The sequence below is a fragment of the Vombatus ursinus genome, unplaced genomic scaffold, assembly GCF_900497805.2.
Source record: "Vombatus ursinus unplaced genomic scaffold, bare-nosed wombat genome assembly UNPS02014820.1, whole genome shotgun sequence".
In the NCBI taxonomy this organism is placed as follows: Eukaryota; Metazoa; Chordata; class Mammalia; order Diprotodontia; family Vombatidae; genus Vombatus; species Vombatus ursinus.
In genome coordinates, this window is record NW_020954598.1 from 13,959,264 (window position 1) to 13,978,788 (window position 19,525).

Sequence of the window (19,525 nt, forward strand, 5' to 3'; positions counted from 1 at the left end):
GTGAATGAGCAGCCTTGAAATTGGCTTGGCAAGCCCTCATACCAGAAGTGCTAGTCCTCCCTGAATACCCCACACACCCTGTAAATGTGGGTGTGTTTGCACACACATCCATATATATACGGATGTGTGTATATATGTGTATATACATACATACATACATATACATACACATATACACATATGTGTATATACATGTGTGTATATGTATATGTGCTTATACACGTGTGCATGTACAGAGGTATGTGTATGTATATTTATGTATGTATATATGTATAAATGGTGTGATCTTAATTTTGAAGAAACTGCCAACCTGTATCAATGGAGAGGTGCTCCCTAGATATATATAAATGCATGTATGCACACATGTATCAGTATCAGTGTGGAGAATTCCCAGTGTAGAACCTCCCTCTGTTGATGAGGATTGGCAACTCCTCTGTAACTTAGGCTCACAGGATCATAGATTGAAAGTTGGAAGGGAAATTCCTTAGAGTTCAAGTGGTCCACCTCCCTCAACCTGCAGATAAGCAAACTGAGACCCAGAGAGTTTAAATGTCCTGCCCAAAGTGAGATAGGTGGTTAGTGGTCAAGCAGGGGATCTAACTCAGATTCTCTGATTTCTGATTTAATATACTTTCCACTATACCACACTGCCTCCCTTGTGATCTTGGGGAATTTCCTAGGGAACTAAGAAACTACATGACATGCCCAGGATCACAGAGACAGCTCAGAAATAGAACTTGAACCCAGATCTTCCTGACTTTAAGGCAGACCTAGCCATTAGTTGTTCAGTCATTTTTAGTCATGTCCAAACATTCGTGACCCCATTTGGGATTTTCTCAGAAAAGATACTAGAATGGGTTGCCATTTCCTTCTCCAGCTCATTTTACACTTGAGGAAACTGAGGCAAACAGGGTTAACTGCCTTGTCCAGGGTCACAGAGCTGGTAAGTATATAAGGCTGCATTTGAACTCAGGTCTTCCTGATTCCAGGCCTGGCACTCTATCCACTGTACCATATAGCTGCCCCCCAACAACAACCACAAATCTAGTCATTAAGCTATATTCTTCATGAAAAGTTATGCTTTAAAAAATCAAAATGGTCTTATAAAACAATACTAATACTCAAGTAAGTTACAAAACACAAATACTGCACTGGAAACTTTCCATAAATTCCAATTTCCCCAACTGTAATTGAATTACTCTTCAAGGTAAAGTGTTCCAGTGATAAGCACTAAACCATGTATGAATTTTAAATAACTACATATACAGTCCCCAAATGCATTTGAAATAAGGTCCATTGAAAGCCATGGTGCAAAGAATGGAGCCTGTCTTAGAAAAAGTGATGATGGAGAATGGAAATATTAAACTTTTATAAATCCAATAACTAAATAATTTGCACATTCAGGTATAAAATGCAATAGGAATAGTCTTAAACTGCCCATGTATGAAGATGATTTTAATACATATGTAAGTATGCCTTGTTTTAAGAAACTGTAACATTAAATCACCTAAACAATTAAAAAACAGGTAAACTAATAGGTGATTAATTGCATCATAAAAAGGACTTAATTTAGTTCACAAAAAGATTTCTTTGAATATTGAGATCCTACAGTATATTTAGGTGTCTGCCACAAATCATTTACTATTCAGTAGAAACATTGGGGGTCAACAAGTATAAATTTAAAATGTTATAAGCATATTCCTATATTCCCAGTAGAAAAATACAATTCAATTTACAAAATTTTAGTGCATACACATTACTGGAAGACACTGGTTGCTTAAGGAAGGGTACTCCCTAATAGACAACTGGTATTCCCTAACCCCAATCTTATCAGACAGATTAGAACTAGAATAATAATTATCCCTCCCCATTACTGAAAGAACAGCTTTAAAAAAAGGCAAAAGAAGTTGAAGATAATCATGGTAAGAAAGATACATCTTTTCTCATTTTCATGTTCTTACCTTTGAATGTGAGATATTTGCTTCTAGAATATTATTGATGGTTTCTTCTGAGATAGTGGTAAAAGAACGTAACTCCTCTCTTAACTTGGTGACATTCTGCACACAATCCTTTACTCTCACATCTGAAACATTGCCAAAATAAACTATTTATAATACTGAAATGTATTAATGGTTAATGGTGGGGCTGGGGGAGGGAGATTTGACATAAAACAATTATAATCATAGTGTATTGCATTTATTTCACATGCACCCTTGAAGATTTCTAAATTTTACTGAAAATTTCTTATTACAACCCAGAATTTAACAATTCCAATCCTTAAGTTTTACTGAGTGCCTACTGTATGCAAGTCTAGGAGCTGAGAAGGCAAAGCCAAAAACCAAAACAGTCCTTGCCCTTTAAAACTTGCTTTCTACTGAAAGGATACAGTACATATAAGGAGAAATAGATACAAGATGATTTGGAGAAGGGAACAAAAATTAACATCTGGGGGTATCAAGGAAGCTTTCAAAAAGGTGACATAGGAATATAATCTTGGAGGAAGAGAAGGATTCTGAGAGAAGAATATGAATTCCAAGAATAGGGACATAGTTTGTTCAAATGTACAGAAGTGGGACATGGAACATTGAGTTGGGGGAACAACTAATAGTCTAATTTGGCTGAAACAATGCTCTCAGAAACAGTAAATACACTAAAGTTTCCTTGCCATATTATCTTCTGTTTTTTTCTTAGCTCATCTGTCCAATTGTCATCAAATTTCTGGTCTTTTGCAGCTAGGTGACACAGTACATAGAGGCACTGAATCTGGAGTCAGAAAACTCTGAATTCAAATCCAATCTCATACACTTAGTTTGTGACCCTGAACAAGTCACATAAACTCTTTTCACCTCGTCTATAAAATGGGGGTAATAATAACAGTACCTACCTCCCAGAGTTGTTGTATCAAATGAGATAATATTTATAAAGCACTTTGCAAACCATAAAGCACTATAAAAATGCTAATTATATTACTATTCCATTTTTAATATTGATTATTATCATTCCATTATTTTTAAAATAAATGCCCATTTTACAGATGAGGTAAGCAGCTGAAACTACTCATTTGACAGATGAGGTAAGAGCAACACAGAAGATAACGTGACAGAAATATTTAGGAATATTTATAGTCTAAATTTGATGGCTCAGAGTGTTTTTAAGATCCTATATTCTAAAGTCATTACTTCCATAGCAAATGAAATTCCGTATCACTCCCACACAAAAAAAAAAATACTGCAAATGAGAATTCCCCTTCATATGTAGATAGAAATGCATAAAATAGAATACATACATATAACATTTTACTTGGCTCTGTGGTGAAGAAAGTTTCTTAATATAAATCAGAACTATAAATATTCTTCTAATAGGTTTTCATAAGAGAGAGGTACAATAGTTCTCAAGCTTAGAACAACATTATTGCTGTGGAGGCAAGATTGTTCAGGGTGAAGGGGAGGGGAAACTATATTAAGAGACAGAGAGGACCTAAATTTCAACCTAGGCTTGGGTCTAAATTCTTGTTTTCCTATTTATTATTTGTGTAACCTTGGATAAATCACTTAAACTTTATGAACTTGCTTTTTTTCATCCTCAAGATGAGGAATTTGGACTAGATGACCCCTCAAACTTCTTAGAGCTCCAAACCTACGATCCCATTTGGTGGATAAGATTCTTGTCAACCTGCTTATATTTTACGAAACCTGCCACAGAAAAACTTCACTAAAGCCTACCTCTAACAGTGGCGTGGTCATAACTCTGCATTTTTAAAAGGCCAGCAGAATGTAAGTCTTGAGAGCTCAAACCAAACTGAAAAGGCCAAGTATAGATCAAATAATATACTGAGTGCTAGATGTCTGAGAACCAGCCTAGCTAAGTTTGGAAAGACTCGTCATCAGGTGGGCTACAGGGTGATGGATTCTTTTGGCCACAGACAAATCTTGAAGACCACCTATTAAAGCAGAAAGGTATAATGACCTGCTTGGATGGCAGGAATGCCAACATGGACAAAATCACAGATCCCCAAAGTTTTTCAAGAGAAAATGCATGTCTCACTCATCACTGAAACCTTGAGATGATACCTTCCAATACCAAAAAACCACTCTTAACACATCTCTCTGTATTGTTCTTATCACAATAATAAGATATCCTCAAGGACTGACTTCTTAATGCCAGAGCCCGGCAAACCATTTAGGATTCACCATTTTTATGCCAAAACTTCCTGGAATTATTTGGAGGAGTTGTGTTAATGATTTATGCTACTAAGCTTTAAAATGTCAGAAAACAAAAGGCAAGAGACTGACTTGTGATTCCCAATCTCTATGAGGCTTAAAAAAAAAGTAAAAGAATCTATTTATATGTCTTCCCCAGAGATCTGTTTAGCAGAATTACAAGTAATGAAACCCAATAGCAGTCACTGCCTATTAATTATCTGAGTCTGAGGAGAAGGCACATTCCTAATGAGTGCATAAGGGAACAATAGTAGACCTCATTAAGCACATAGTAGGGGAACAGTAAATGTTTGCTAAATGTTAGATTGAACTGAATCATCAAATACCCAGGAATAGCAATAGTAATGTCCACATCTGGGCAAACATACCTAGAACCAAATTCTATTAGGATCTGGTATAGTAAAAAAAGAACTATAGAACACTGGCCCTGGAGTCAGGAGGACCAGAGTTCAAATCCAGCTTCTGACACTTACTAGTGATGTGACCCTGGGCAAGTCACTTAACCCCAATTGCCTCAAAAAAAAAAAAAAGGAAAAAAGAAAAGAAAACTGTCCTCAAAGCCCAAGGATGCAGATTCAAGTTAGGGCTCAACCATATCCTGCCTACATGACCTCAGGCAAGCCATTTAACATCTCTAAAACTCATCCTCCTCCCCTGGAAACTGGAATAATAATACTTGAACCATTTTCCTTAACAGATTGTTGTGAGCTTCAAAAGAGATAGTTATGAAAAGCACTTTGTAAACCTTAAAATGTTCTAGAAATGTCAGCTACTGTTTTTCTATTTCCACATCATTAAGTTTTCATTAAAATCTGCTTGCTAGTGGCAGCCTTAAAGTATTCCTTTGTGGTTGGTAAATGCCATGATAAACATTAGATGGCCAGGGAAACAGTTTAAAGCAATGAAGATTACAATGAGGAGTCCAGAAAAAATGTCATTCTTTCTGCCTCTAAGCTGTCTGCTGAATATTTAGGGTGTGGCTCCCTTATTTAGTAGTTTTTATATTACCAGAACACTGAATGAACAATAAGCCAGCATGAAGTAATGTCACCTGAAGTAATCTGAAAAGCATCAGTAAATAACAGTATGGGAAAGTCAATACAGGGGAATTTTTTTACAGGCCTGATAATATTTGCAAGGCTATAGAATGTGATGTGAAACATGGTTAATGGGGGGAAAATGAGCAGACCAAGGCTGTTACTAATTGAAGTATAATTAATTCATTCTTCACCATCTAAGTGCAACTGATGCTTCCCAGTCCAATCCTAAGGGATCCTTTCTTTAAGGATTTCCCATTTCTGTTCAGACTGGCCAAAAAGATCCAGAATCATGGACTGTGAGAGATAGAAGGAACCTTGGAGTCCAATTCCCTTCACAGATGACAAACTCTGAAAGGTGAGGTGACTTGCCTCATATCACATAGCTACTTAGTAAGTGGAAGGGAGAGATCAGAATCCAGGGATCACATCCATTATTTTCTTCACTCCATCATAGTATCTCCTAACTGAGCCTAGAAATACTCAAGCATTTATGAGGCTTCCTTTACCCATAATACAATATGTAGACACCCACTGAATGCTTTACAGATGTGGCATCCCTTCCATCTTTCATTATATTTTCTTCTTTAAGTAAATGTATGAAAATGATGCCTCATTTCTGTTGGAAGAAATCCAGGAACTTACCCCCAGTTACACTGAAGTTGCTAAGAAAAGACATAATGGGGTCTCCTGATAAAGGTTTCTCAAGGCTTCTGGCCAACCTAAAATGACAAAAAATTAATGCTAAATTAGGCAAGATAAAACACTAGAAATTATGTTGGAATGAACATGACTTCCTGAGTTCCCAGGAGATGGGCTGGATAACAAGATAATTAGGCACCAATCCTCTTCTGACACTATCTGCTTATGTCCATGAATACACTATGGCAATACATTTTCTCTTCAGACTTCCTGCCAAGATGAACCAAGGGAGTAAAGATTCATGATGAATAGTTTTAGACTGAATGCTTCAATTTCTAATGTGAAAAGAGGGCAGAGAAGAAATATCAAGAACTAGGGCAACAGGGAGCCTAGGAGAATATTGTTACCTCCAGGTCATCTGCACAATACAAAGTGTATATTTCCTCATCTAGTAGTTTTCCATTTTCCAAATATTGAATGAACACTAAAGAAATATGCAAGGAACCTAAAGCAATTGGAGAACAAAAACAAATCTGGGATTCTTATTATGAAACATGTTTATTCCTATAATTATTATGAAACAGCTTCATATGGTATAGGGAAAGCTTTGAAGTCAGGAAAACATGGACTTAAGTTCCACCTCTGACATCTCTTGGTTTTAGGACCTTGGTCATAAATTCATTTTGTGAATTTATAATTTCTAGGAAACTGGAAAACTACAAGTTACAGAATAAATACTAATTTGTATTTGTAGGGAGAGTTTCCTTATCAGGAATTTCCTGCACCAATGAATTCATGGGTCTGGAACAAGAAAGAAAAATTATAATTTCATCATTTTCAATTAAAAAATTGAACTATCAAATTAAATAAAAAACCTGGTTGTACATTTGCACGTGTTGCTGAACAGTTTCTAACATCGGATGGCATTCACAGTCTCTGGCGGTGGCATTTCCCAGGTTTCTCTTAAAACTTTCCAAGGTACTAGAAAGCTTACTGCTGGTATGCAAAAGGTTTTCACAGTGTCCATGATTGGAGGAAGACCAAATATTTTCAAAGTCCTAGGAAACATAGTGGTGTCAAAAGTAAGAAGCATGTGTATTGACATACTTTCATTCCAATTAAAAGACATGACTTTATTAAACATTATCTAAATGTTGAGTTTGTATTGTATCCCTCAATTAAATTTGAGCAGCAATTTGAAGATGCTAATGAAATAGATAATTCCATGTGATAATATTTTTATGTTGAAAAAGGAAAACTTCACTAACATAATTTATTAGTCTTAAACTATGAAAAGACAGATAGCTATGAGTAGGTTTTTAATTAACACTTTCATAACTCACCAGTAAAGGCAGAAAAAAATACTGTTAAATTTAGCTCCCCAAAAAACTAAGTTCCAGTGTATCATAGCATGGCAGTCTTGATTATTTTCATTAAAAAGACAAAACAGAGGGGAAAATGCAAATGAAGTACTGAAAAAGCAGAGTGCTGGATTAACAAATCTACAAACCTGGTAGTGGTCATGAACCAAAGTAACTCCTCGTATAATGGATAAGAAGAGATGTCTTATTAATTGATCCTTGCAGCTCAGAAGACTACACAAAATGTCCTTAGTGAAAGCAGGCTTTTCTAAAGGAAGGAACACAGAAGAAAAAATAGTAAAAATTAAATCTTATCACAAAGGTGTTTTCTAAAAGAAAGAAAAACACTGAGGATCAGGGACAAAAAACAAAATCTACAACATACATAAAAAGAAATAAGATTACAAAGAACATTATGAATTACTCAAATGAAACTTCAAATCAGTTGAATACATTTTTATCAAGAATTTACAAGGGGTAATTCCAGAGTCAAGATGGCATAGTGAAGCAGGAACTCACATGAGTTCTCCCAAATTCCCCTCCAACAACTTTGGAATAATACCTCAAACCCAATTTTAGTGCAGTGAAGCAGATTTCCAGTCCAGGACATCTTGAAGGGTCAGCAGCAAAATTCTGTCTCTCTAAAGTGGGAAGGGAACATGCAGACCACACCCTAGGGGGCCCACCAGCAAGGCTCCACCCCCAACATAAGACATCATTTCTATATACTACTAACAAAACCCATCAGGAAGTAATAGAAAGAGAAATTCCAATTTAAATAACAACTGTAAACAATATAAAATATTTGGGAGTCTGCCTGCTAAGATAAGCCTAGGAACCATACAAAGACAATTACCAAACACTTTTCACACAAATAAAGTCAGATATAAACAATTGGAAAAATACTTAATACTCATGGGTAGGCCAAGCTAATCTAATAAAAATGACAATTATACCTAAATTAATCTACTTATTCAGTGCCATACCAAACTACCAAAAATTCTTTCATAGAACTAGAAAAAATCATATCAAAATTCATCTGAAAGAACAAAAGGTCAAGAATATGAATGGAATGAATGGGGGGGGTGGGGAATGTGAAGAAAGGTGGCCTCACTTCACCAGATCTCAAACAGTATTATACAGCAGTAATCATCAAAACAATCTGGTACTGGCTAAAAAACTGAGCGGTGGATTAGTGAAATAGATTAGGCACACAAGGTACAATAGTATATGACTATAGTAATTTAATATTTGATAAACCCCCAAATCCAAGTTTTTGGGACAAAAACTCATTATTTGACCAAAATTGCTGGGAAAACTGGAAAACTGTATGGCAGAAAATAGGTATAAACCAACATCTCACACTATATGCAAAATAAAGTTAAAATGGGTACATGATTCACACATAAAGGGTGACACCACAAGCAAATTGGGGGAGCATGGAATAGTTTACCTGTCAGATCTCTGAAGAAGCGAAGAATTAAGGAACAAAAAAGAAATCAAGAGCACTATGAGATGTAAAATGGATAATTTTTATGATATTAAATTTAAAAGACTTTGCACAGACAAAACCAATGCAACAAAAATTAGAAGGAAAGCAAAACATTGGGAAATTTATGCAAGTATTCCTGATAAAGGTCTCATTTCTCAAATATATAGAGAACTGAATCAAATTTATAAAAACACAAGTCACTATCTAATTGATAAATGGTCAAAGGATATGACTAGGTAGTTTTTAAACAAAGAAATCAAAGCAATCTATAGTCATATGGAAATGCTTTAAATCACTATTGATTAGAGAAATTAAAATTAAAACAACTCACAACTATCAGATTGGCTAATATTACAGAAAAAAGAAAGTGATAAGTGTTGGATGGGATATGGGAAAACTGTGGCACTAATGCACTGATGGTGGAGTCGTGAACTGATCCAACCTCTGGAAAGCAATTTGGAACCATGCCCAAAAGGCTATAAAATTGTGTGTACTCTTTGATCCTACAATACCACAACTAGGTCTGTGTCCCAAAAAGATACAAAAAATGGGGAGAGGGGAAGAGCTATTTGTACAAAAATATTTATGGCAGCTTTTTGTGGTGGCTAAAAATTGGAAAGTGAGGGGATGTCCATCATTTGGAGAATGTCTAAACAAGTTGTGGTATATGATTATAATGAAATATTATTGTACAATAAAAAATGATAAGCAAGATGCTTTCAGAAAAACCTGGAAAGACTTACATGAGCTGATGCAGGGTGAAGTGAGCAGAACCAGAACATTGTATACAGTAACAGAAATATTTTACAATGAAGAACTGTGAATGTCCTAGCTCTTCTCAGCAATACAATGATCCGAGACAATCCCGAAGGACTCATGATGAAAAATGCTATCTACTTCCAGAAATATAACTGATAGCATCAGAATACAAACCAAGAATACTATTTTTCATTTTCTTTCTCTTTCTTTTTTGGTTTGAGTTTTCTTCCACAAAATGACTAATCATGTTTTACATGATTACAAATGTATAACCTATATCAGATTGCTTCTATCTCAGGGAAGTGGAAGGGAGGGAGAGAGGAAAAGAACTTGGAACTCAAAACTTTTTTTAAAAAAATGAATGTTAAAAATTACTTTTATATGTAATTGGGGGAAAATATTATTTTAAAAAGAATTTAAAAAAAGGTTCAGACCACTGTGCTAAGTTCTGAGAGAGATACAAACTTGGGTCCTCTACCTCCAAGTGCAGTGCTAGTGGAAAGATATATGCTAGATAATAATAGCTAGATGGATGCAAAATTGATTAAATGGACAGATTATAAAGTGTAGTCATTAATGGATCAGTCTCAACTTGGAGGAGGGTGACCCAATTTGTTATTTGTGTGTGTCTGTGTGGTTTTTTTAATGGTCCTCTGTGGTTCAAAAATTTTATTACTGACTTGGATGAAAGCTTAGATAGCAAGTTTATTAAAACTTACAAATGATGCAAAGTTGTGAGGAACAGTTTACTTATTAGATAATGGAGGCAGAATCTGAAATGTATAAAGATCCCTTGAAGGAATTAGGAGTGTTTAAACTGGAGAAGAAATTTTTGGGGGAGATTGTTAGCAGGCTGGTCATAAAAGGTCTAGTGAGGTCCATAGAAGATCCTAAAGGGCATCTCTATGTAACCAGTCAGTACCAGGTACATATATGGGAGAAATGTGAAGTATTGGGAAAGTGATACATGAAGGTAGTTAGGACTTTTCTGAAGACCCCATTATTTCCCTCTCTTGGAAGGAAAAGTCCACACAAATTTATCAGAGGCCTATTATATCCCTCTGATAGCATGAAGACATAATGCATGAACTGAAATTTCTAGAACCAAAGTTTGCCCGGGATCAAAATAAAAGCCAAAGAAAGTAGGTCTAGGAAAATCATGCAAGGTCAGTCTATAATTCTCAAAGCAGAACCCATCAGAACATAATCTAAAGAACATCCTGACGAGGTTGTCTCTCTCCTCCCAACCTAAATCCTCAATCCTTGAAGAGAACACCCAGAAACTCAATAATCATCCTCCATGGAGTTATCTAACTTATTTATGCTGAAAATAAACAAATGTTTCAAGGTAAAACAAGAAAAGAAAGAGATAGAAATATAACAAAGAATACCTCTATAAACCCCTACCATCAGAACAAATGGTGCTCCAATGGTATCTATGTGGTTTGTATTCTAGGGGAAAGTAATTGACGTATACGCATCTGCATGTGTTATGTGTGCGCAAATGAAGAGTAGTGGAAGGCCATTTTGTGCTCTGTGTGTGTGTGTGTGTGTCTGTGTCTGTGTCTGTCTCTGTCTCTGTCTCTCTGTCTCTCTCTCTCTCCCTCCCTCCCTCCTTCCTTCCCTTCCTCCCTCCTTCTCCCCTTCTCTTTCATTAAAGACAGAAAATCTGCCTTTACTGTTCTCCCCAATCTTTCCCAAGAGAATTACAACTTCTATTATGTCCACAATATTCTGTGTATGTCATCTCTTTCTTATGAACCTTAATCCTATTCATTTCATAGAATCAGAGGTTCTATGAAAAGAACTTCAGTTAGAAGGGATCTCAGAAGTCATGTAGTCTATCTCATTTTACAATTGAGGAAACTGAGGTCCAGAGAAGTTTAGCAGTATGATTCAGTGAAAAAGAATACTGAGTTTGAAGTCAAAAGACACGGATTCAAAATCCGGCTAATCTATTTATTCCTAGTGTATCCTTGGGCAACTCTCTGGAACTCATTTTGTAAAAGATGATAGGAGTAGATGACTAAGGTTCCTTGATGGTCAATCTATTACTTACCCAAGGTCCCACAGGTAGTAAACATCAGAGACAAGATTTAGAATCTGAGTTCTCCGAACTCAGAGTCAGTGCTCTTTTCAAAGTACCATGCTGTTCCCTTTCATGTATATCTTCTCTGGCTAACAGTGGTATGACAGAGGTGGTGTTTGAGTTTACCATTAAAAGATAGTATTCAATAGCTGGTGGCTCAGAGGGTATTGTAAGAACAGAGAGAGAACAGAGTGAGAATGGAAGAGAGATGAGAGAGTTCCAGGCATGTCCAAGGGAGAGGAACAGTTCAGTTTGGCTGAAGCATAAAGCATATGGATGGGAGAGGAAAGTTGAAAAGGGTCAGCAGCACTGGACTTTAGAGAGTCTCAAAAACAGAAGGAAAAAGTGGCACCTTTACTCTGAAGGCAATCTCGTGGTGTATTTAAGCAGTCTCTGCTCCATTTTAAGTTGTTGCTTCCAATATACCATATTTTTCACAATATAACTGAAATGTGTCTTTTGAAATTTGTTTCTCATTTTTAAGGATCTACTTTTAATGGTTGTGCTTCTGACATGAGGCATAAAGATATTTTCCATGAATGCCAAAATGCTTTTTTGTTTTAGAAAGTGACTTCTCAACCCAAAAGAATATAAGCTCCTTGAGGGCACGGAATGTTTTGTATTCATTTCTGTCTTTGTGTTTCCAGTGCCTAGAAGAGTACCTGGCCCACAGTAGGTGCTTAATAAATGACTGTAGGATTGAACTATTAAATTACTTTTTTTGTGATTCTAAGAGTTGTTATATAAGCATGTTTATAGACTACCAGATTAGTCCAAAATCCTCATTTTGCTGCAGCCCAGAGAAATGGAATGACTTGTCCCAGATGACACAATGAATCAGTGACCAAACTGGAACTAGAACCCAGTTCTCTAGAGTCCCAGGCCAGCATTCTTTCTACAATGAAGCATCAACAAATTAATATAAAACATGACTCCCAAACACCTTGCTTTTAGAAAATACATTCCATCATTTTTAAGCCTTATTTTGCATATTTTAAAGACTCTTATTTTTTAAAAATGCTTCTCTTCAGAAATCACTTTTTTTTTTAGGCAATTGAGGATAAGTGACTTGCCCAGGGTCACACAGCTAGTAAGTGTCAGGTGTTTGGTCTGAGGCCAGATTTGAATTCAGGTCCTCCTGACTCCAGGGCCAATGCTCTATCTGCTGTGCCACCTAGCTGCTCCTAGAAATCCCCTTTTTAAAAAAAAATGAACAAAAAACAAATAGGTTGTCAAACACCGCTCGGGGAGCATCTGTCTTTGGGGATAAATTAATCTTTGTGTCTGGGAAAGAAATCAACATATTTGCATGAAATGTGCTTAAACAATTGTTAATTGTCTTGAAAGAAATGACTGTACCATATTTTAAAAGCTAATTAATGTAGGTCATATAATACCAGAGTGTGGAATTTCTTTGTCCACCTGAAACTAGTCTACAGCACAACATAGCTTAGTGTATAAGGAACCACACTTAGAGTCAGAAAGACTTGGGTGCAGATACTGGCTAGCTGTGCGACTTTGGACAAATCCCCTAATTTCTTTTTATCCCAGTTTCCTCATGTATAAAATGAAGTTGTTAGAATTAGTGACCTCTAAAGTCTCAATTATGTATCTAGAGCCAATGAAAAACTAACAAACTTTTGCTAACTATCCCAAAATAATAATTTTTTTAAAGTCTCCTGGTTGTTATTTTTTTCCAACAATAATAAAGGGCTAGACTTCTCTATGACTGATATGAATGGGGAGGTAAGCTTCCCCTCCAACAATTCTCTGCCCAGAGAAAGCAATCTAAATGCTTGTTGCTTCTCCACTTTTCCATGCTTCTCAGAGAGTACACACAATAAGGTGAGAAGGGAATAAACATTTATATAGCACCTACTATGTGCCAGACACTGTGCTAAGCAGTTTTATTTTGTTAGGGTTCTTCATTTGTTTCTTTTTTTTTTTTACAAATATTAGTTCATTTGATCCTCACAATAAACGAGGTAGATGCTATTATTATGCCCATTTTACAGTTGAAGAAACTGAAGCAAGCAGAGGTTAAGTGACTTGCCCAGGGTCACATAGCTAGTAAGTGTCTGAGGCTGAATTTGAACTCAGAACTTCCTAACTCCAGGCCCAACACTCTATGTATCATAACAGACCCTACTTTCTATACAAATTTGAGGAGAAACAGCACTTTGATGAAGTTTTATTATTTTATATAATATATGTATGTTAAGCTAAGATTAAACATCATTAATAAAAGGTAAGTTAATAAAAAATTATAATGCTCATATTATAAAATAATGATCTCTCAAGATAATATATATTTGTTTATGAAGAAGTTGTGATCCCTTACAGCTCTTAAATGCTAGAATTCAACAGAATTTTCTATGGTAGCAAAAAAATTTGAAATAAAGTGGGTGCCTATCATTTGTGAAATGGCTTATAAAAAACTGTAGTGCATGAACTCAATGGAATATTATTGATTAGTAGAAATAACTGTTATGAGAAATTCAGAGGAACATGGGGCAATTTGAATAAACTAAAACAGAATGAAATAAGCAGAACCGAAAGAATAATACATACGACTGACAGTGTCAATGAAAAAATATTAAAAGGAAATTGATCTCTGAACAAATGAAAAACCAATCATGGGAGAGAGGTGGAGGACTACTGGGACAAAATATTGGATACTTTGTCAGGTGAGACCACTGTATTGGATGTTTATTGTTGTTGCTGTTGTTGATGATAATGATGATGATTCTGTTGGTTTTTGCTTTACTTTTTTTAACCAAGGAGAGATCAATTTGTAGGTGGGGAATGAGGAAGAATTGCTAGAAATGATTGTGACATAAAAACAAAAGTCATCTATAAAATTGATTGGAAAAAATACTTTATAAGAATTATATGCAAAAGATTTTTTTTAAAAACCCACAAATTCTTAATTAATAAGGTTGGTATAAATCAATAATTCTTCATAATATTTGACCCTCTACTCATTTCCTTGTATGTGAATTAACTTACAAGTGAATTTCTCTAAGAACATGAAGAGCTGACTAATAGCTTAGAATACTTTGATACAGAATGTGCTAAGGGAGAAGGGATTGTAATTAAATATAAAGATTAAAAATCAATTTTCTGTTAATAATAAGTCATTCCAAATATGCTATATCAATTTAGCAGCTGTAATGCAGATCTAGAAAATAAACTTAACTGGAGGTATTAATCTAAATGTTTAATTCATTTAAAAGCCATTACTTTATCCATGTGTGAAGTGTCAAAATGATTATGTCTTTAACTGTGGCTGGATTCAATATATTGCTTAGGCAATTAAAACTAAGACAGCTCCCGTTGAGTGGCAGATTGTATAAACATGTTAGAAAGTAGTTTTTGATGATCCTAAAGAATATTTAGAAAGATGATGCTTTATTTAGCTTAGAATGTGTTATTTTCACAGCAGCTTTGATTAAAAATATAGGTCTTCTTTAGAAAATTATCTACATAATTGTTACACTTATATTTGCATTCAGAGGCAAATATGGCATTCATCCACTCGGTATCCACTGATCAAATGCCTACTGTGAGCTAGACTCTCTGGTTCCAGGGTTCTAGACCTTTTTTAATGTTCTGGACCTCTTTAGCAGTCTAGTAAAGTCTGTGGACCCCCTCTTAGAATAATGTTTTTAAACAATTGAAGGAAATGCTAAAATTTAGTTACAGGTTAGTGAATCTAAAGAAGTAATTTTTTCCCATCCAAATTTATGGACTCCTTAGAAAACTATTTATATGAACCTCAGATTAAAAACTATGGATGAAAATATTAATTTGTATGTGATGCCTGTCTTCAAACTCCTTCTAACCTGATGAATGGTGAATGCTATATGTTAATGACCATGATACAAAATCGAAAATGAGTATAATGGAGAAGTCTATATAAGTCATTATTTAAGAGAGATTCCTTCCATCAGCAAGGCAGCTAGGTGGCACAGTGGACAGAGTGATGGGCCTAGAATCAGGAAGACTCCTCCTCTTGGGTTCTAATGTGGCCTCAGACACTTACTAGTTGTGTGACCCTGGGCAAGTCACTTAACTTTGTTTACCTTAGTTCTTCATCTGTAAAATAAGCTGGAGAAGGAAATGGCAAAGGACTCTAGTATCTCTGCCAAGAAAACCACAAATAGGTTCATGAAGAGTCAGACATGATTGAAATGACTGAACAATAAGACAATAACACTTCTGTCTAGAGTAATGGAAGAGGAAGAACTTGAGTTGATACAGTAAGGAAGGAAGGAAGGAAGGAAAGAAGAAGAAGAGGAGGAGGAGAAGGAGATTAACCAGCATATTAACCAATTACCTCTGTGTTGATGATAATGATGATGATTCTGTTGGTTTTTGCTTTACTTTTTTTAACCAAGGAGAGATCAATTTGTAGGTGGGGAATGAGGAAGAATTGCTAGAAATGATTGTGACATAAAAACAAAAGTCATCTATAAAATTGATTGGAAAAAATACTTTATAAGAATTATATGCAAAAGATTTTTTTTAAAAACCCACAAATTCTTAATTAATAAGGTTGGTATAAATCAATAATTCTTCATAATATTTGACCCTCTACTCATTAGTCCTCCAGTAGTCCTCCACCTCTCTCCCATGATTGGTTTTTCATTTGTTCAGAGATCAGTTTCCTTTTAATATTTTTTCATTGACACTGTCAGTCGTATGTATTATTCTTTCGGTTCTGCTTATTTCATTCTGTTTTAGTTTATTCAAATTGCCCCATGTTCCTCTGAATTTCTCATAACAGTTATTTCTACTAATCAATAATATTCCATTGAGTTCATGCACTACAGTTTTTTATAAGCCATTTCACAAACACAGAAAAAAAGGGAATTCAATGCTATTGCAATGCTAGTAACTATATAAAAGCAGAGAAGGGTAAGTAGGGAAAAAAATCAAATAAGAATATTTGTGCTTGAGGGTATGTGGATATCTTCCTTAGCTCCCTTTGACTCCTCAACGTGAGAGAAATACTGATGCCTGTTCATTCTCTCCTCACTCTTCACCACAAGCAATAGTAGTTTGTTGCATAGTTCTAAATGATGGTAAAAAAAAAAAAGCAAGATAATCCCTGACCTCAAAAAGCTTACATTCTAGTAGAATAATATAGCAGATAATTAAGATAATTAAATACAATTTAGTTAAATGAAGAAAATTAAATGCAATCCATAACATAAGTGCATGATGATTTCAAGGAAAGGAGGAAGTAGGATTGAGGAAATTGTGTACTTTGTCCTTCATTTTCAAAGCAGACCAATGACATCACAAGGTGATGTCTTGACTCATGCATGAATTGGATTTAAGTGAAGCAGAATTGCACAAAGCCTATTTTAAATACTACAAACATAAGTGAAATGCTTCATAATAAAGTAATTGAGACTTTCTTAAAAAAAAAAGAAAGAAAAAGGTCATCTGTCTCACTCTCTCTTCCAGAGGCACCAAAGCCCAATAGCAAGACAAAAGTCAAGACAACTGGCAGTGGTCTGGGATACAGTGGATGACTTTAGCATCTTCAATGTCTGACCAAGCTCTAAGAACTCCACAGTGCCTCTTTCAGCCACTTTCATGGCCAATGGAACAAATGTTCTCATCTACTTGGTGTAGACACCCCCCTAACTCACCAAAGGGTTTGAGGCCTGTCACTTGCCCTCAACCTAATCTAGCCCATCTGCCTAGGTGGTTTGCCAGGGTGGAGCTGCTGTGAGTGCTACAGTTTTTTGGAGCCACAGGTGAGAGTTGAGTTCCAGGTAGACAACAAAGGTGGATGAGCAGCCCTGAAAAAAGTTCAGCAAGTCCTCACATCCAAGGTGCTAGTCCTCCCAATCATAAAAGGCCTCTTAAGGAAGGTGACATGAGTTGAGCTTCGAAAGGAGATAGGAGTTCCAAATGAGGAAAGGGAGAAGTCTAAGCTTGGGGAATAGTCTGTGCAAAGGCAGGGAGACACGAGATGAGATGTTGTGTGTGAGAAATATCGAGCAGGCCAGTTTGGTTGAACTTGCCCCCTTGGGCTATTGTCTCACACCTGGCTAAACCCCAACCTTCCCATCATTTGCCTCCCTTTACTCCTACTCACGGTGCTCCTGAAGGAAACTGGAAGAAATCACAAAGCCAGATTGAGTGAGCTCACTGAACATTTATGTTGCGGAATAGCAAACGGGACCTCACTGAAGCAAGGCAGTCCTTCTACTCCTTGCTAATTAACTCCCAGGAGGAGTCAGTACAGTGAAATCAGGGGAAAGCACTTTATCTGGAGCCAGAGGGCCAAGGTTCAAATCCCCGCTCTGCCATTTACTAACCTGAGACCTTGAGACAGTCATTTTGTTTCTCTGATCCTCAGTTTTTTCATCTGTAAAGTGGGGAGATTGGACTAGATGTCTAAGATCCATCCTTACTTTAGACTTAGATCCTTTGATCCTGAAGCTTCCCACAGCACACCCTCTCCACCCCCACCTCTAGTCTTCTTACATTTTACATCACACACGCACACACACACATGCGTACACATGGAGGAGAATGCTCCTCAAACCAGTGACAATGACTTTCTTGCTATTCCTCAAACATGATACTTTATCTCCTGACCTGTGGCATTTTTACTGGCCATGCTCCATGCCTGGAATTCTCTTCCTTCTCATCTCTGCCTTGGGCTTCCTTCAAATGCCAGCTCAAGTCCCACCTTCTACAGGAAGCCTTTCTTGATCCCACTTAATTCTAGTGTGTTCCCATTGCTGATTATATCCAATTTTTCCTGTATATAGCTTGTTTGTGCATATTGTCTCCCCCAATAAATTGTGAGCTCCTTGAGAACAAGGACTGTCTTTTGCCTCTCTTTATATCCACAACCCTTAGCATGGTTCTGGACACAGAGTAGGCATTTAATAAATGCTTACTGACTGAAAATTATGACCAGGATCAAAACTAAATACTTTATAGAACCTCTAAAGCTCATCACAACCTATTCTCCTTAGTACAATTCCTGGTACATAGTAAGTGCTTAATAAATGTTTGTTGGGGGCAGCTAGGTAGAGCAGTGGATAGAGCACCGGCCCTGGATTCAGGAGAACCTGAGTTCAAATCCAGCCTCAGATACATAACACTAGCTGTGTGACCTTGGGCAAGTCACTTAGCCCCATTGCCTGGCCAAAAGAAAAAATAAATAAATAAATGTTTGTTGACTGATTGATAGTAAGAGAAAAAGAATATGACAGCCTAGGAAATTTCTCCCCAGTTGGATCTGGCCTTGGAAATTCTAGATAGGACAACCTAGATCCCATTGCCTTTTGGGTAATAATAGCTATTCTGCATGTTCTAGCTTGATAAATTAATCTCTTCATTGAATTATGATTTCTCCCAATAATGCTCACTTCCATTACAATTACTCTCTTAAAAATTAATTACATAAAGAAAGTGCTTAGACCTAGGTATTTGACCTGTGGCTCATAAGTCGATTGTATTTTATCTTACCCCAGGGTGTGATCTGTATTGTTTTTAGTGGGAAAAAAAACCTAATCACCTAGCACATTTGAATTAGTAAAAGAGAAGGAGTGCCCACTTCAATGTGCAACTAATTGTCACTAGGTGTTATAGTAGCAGGGTTAGGCCAATCAATAATTTTAATTAAAATTGATTTCAATTTATTATATACTCAAAATTATGTAGCACATATAATTCTGACCATGAAGACACTAGTAAAAATTTAAGTGACCTTGAACTAAAGGTATTTTATGATGCTTTATTTGGACTTGTACCAATTTGGTACCAATGGTATCACAGTACTATCTGGATTTGGAATCAAAGGATCTGGTTTCAGATTTTTGCTCTGCTAGTACAGATAGATAAATAGATAGATAGATAGATAGATAGATAGATAGATAGATAGATAGATA

General features: G+C 36.0%; 1 protein-coding gene across 1 annotated transcript in view; it reads right to left on the bottom strand.

The window, feature by feature from the left end:
* ABCA13 (ATP binding cassette subfamily A member 13) overlaps positions 1–19,525 on the bottom strand; it is a 489,891-nt gene that overhangs the window by 355,016 nt on the left and 115,350 nt on the right. The window contains exons 20-23 of the mRNA XM_027837266.1: positions 7,410–7,528; positions 6,785–6,957; positions 5,903–5,979; positions 1,962–2,083 (exon numbers count right to left, since the gene is read on the bottom strand). Coding sequence (XP_027693067.1) covers positions 1,962–2,083; positions 5,903–5,979; positions 6,785–6,957; positions 7,410–7,528 — 491 coding nt within the window. The remainder of the gene's footprint in view (positions 1–1,961; positions 2,084–5,902; positions 5,980–6,784; positions 6,958–7,409; positions 7,529–19,525) is intronic.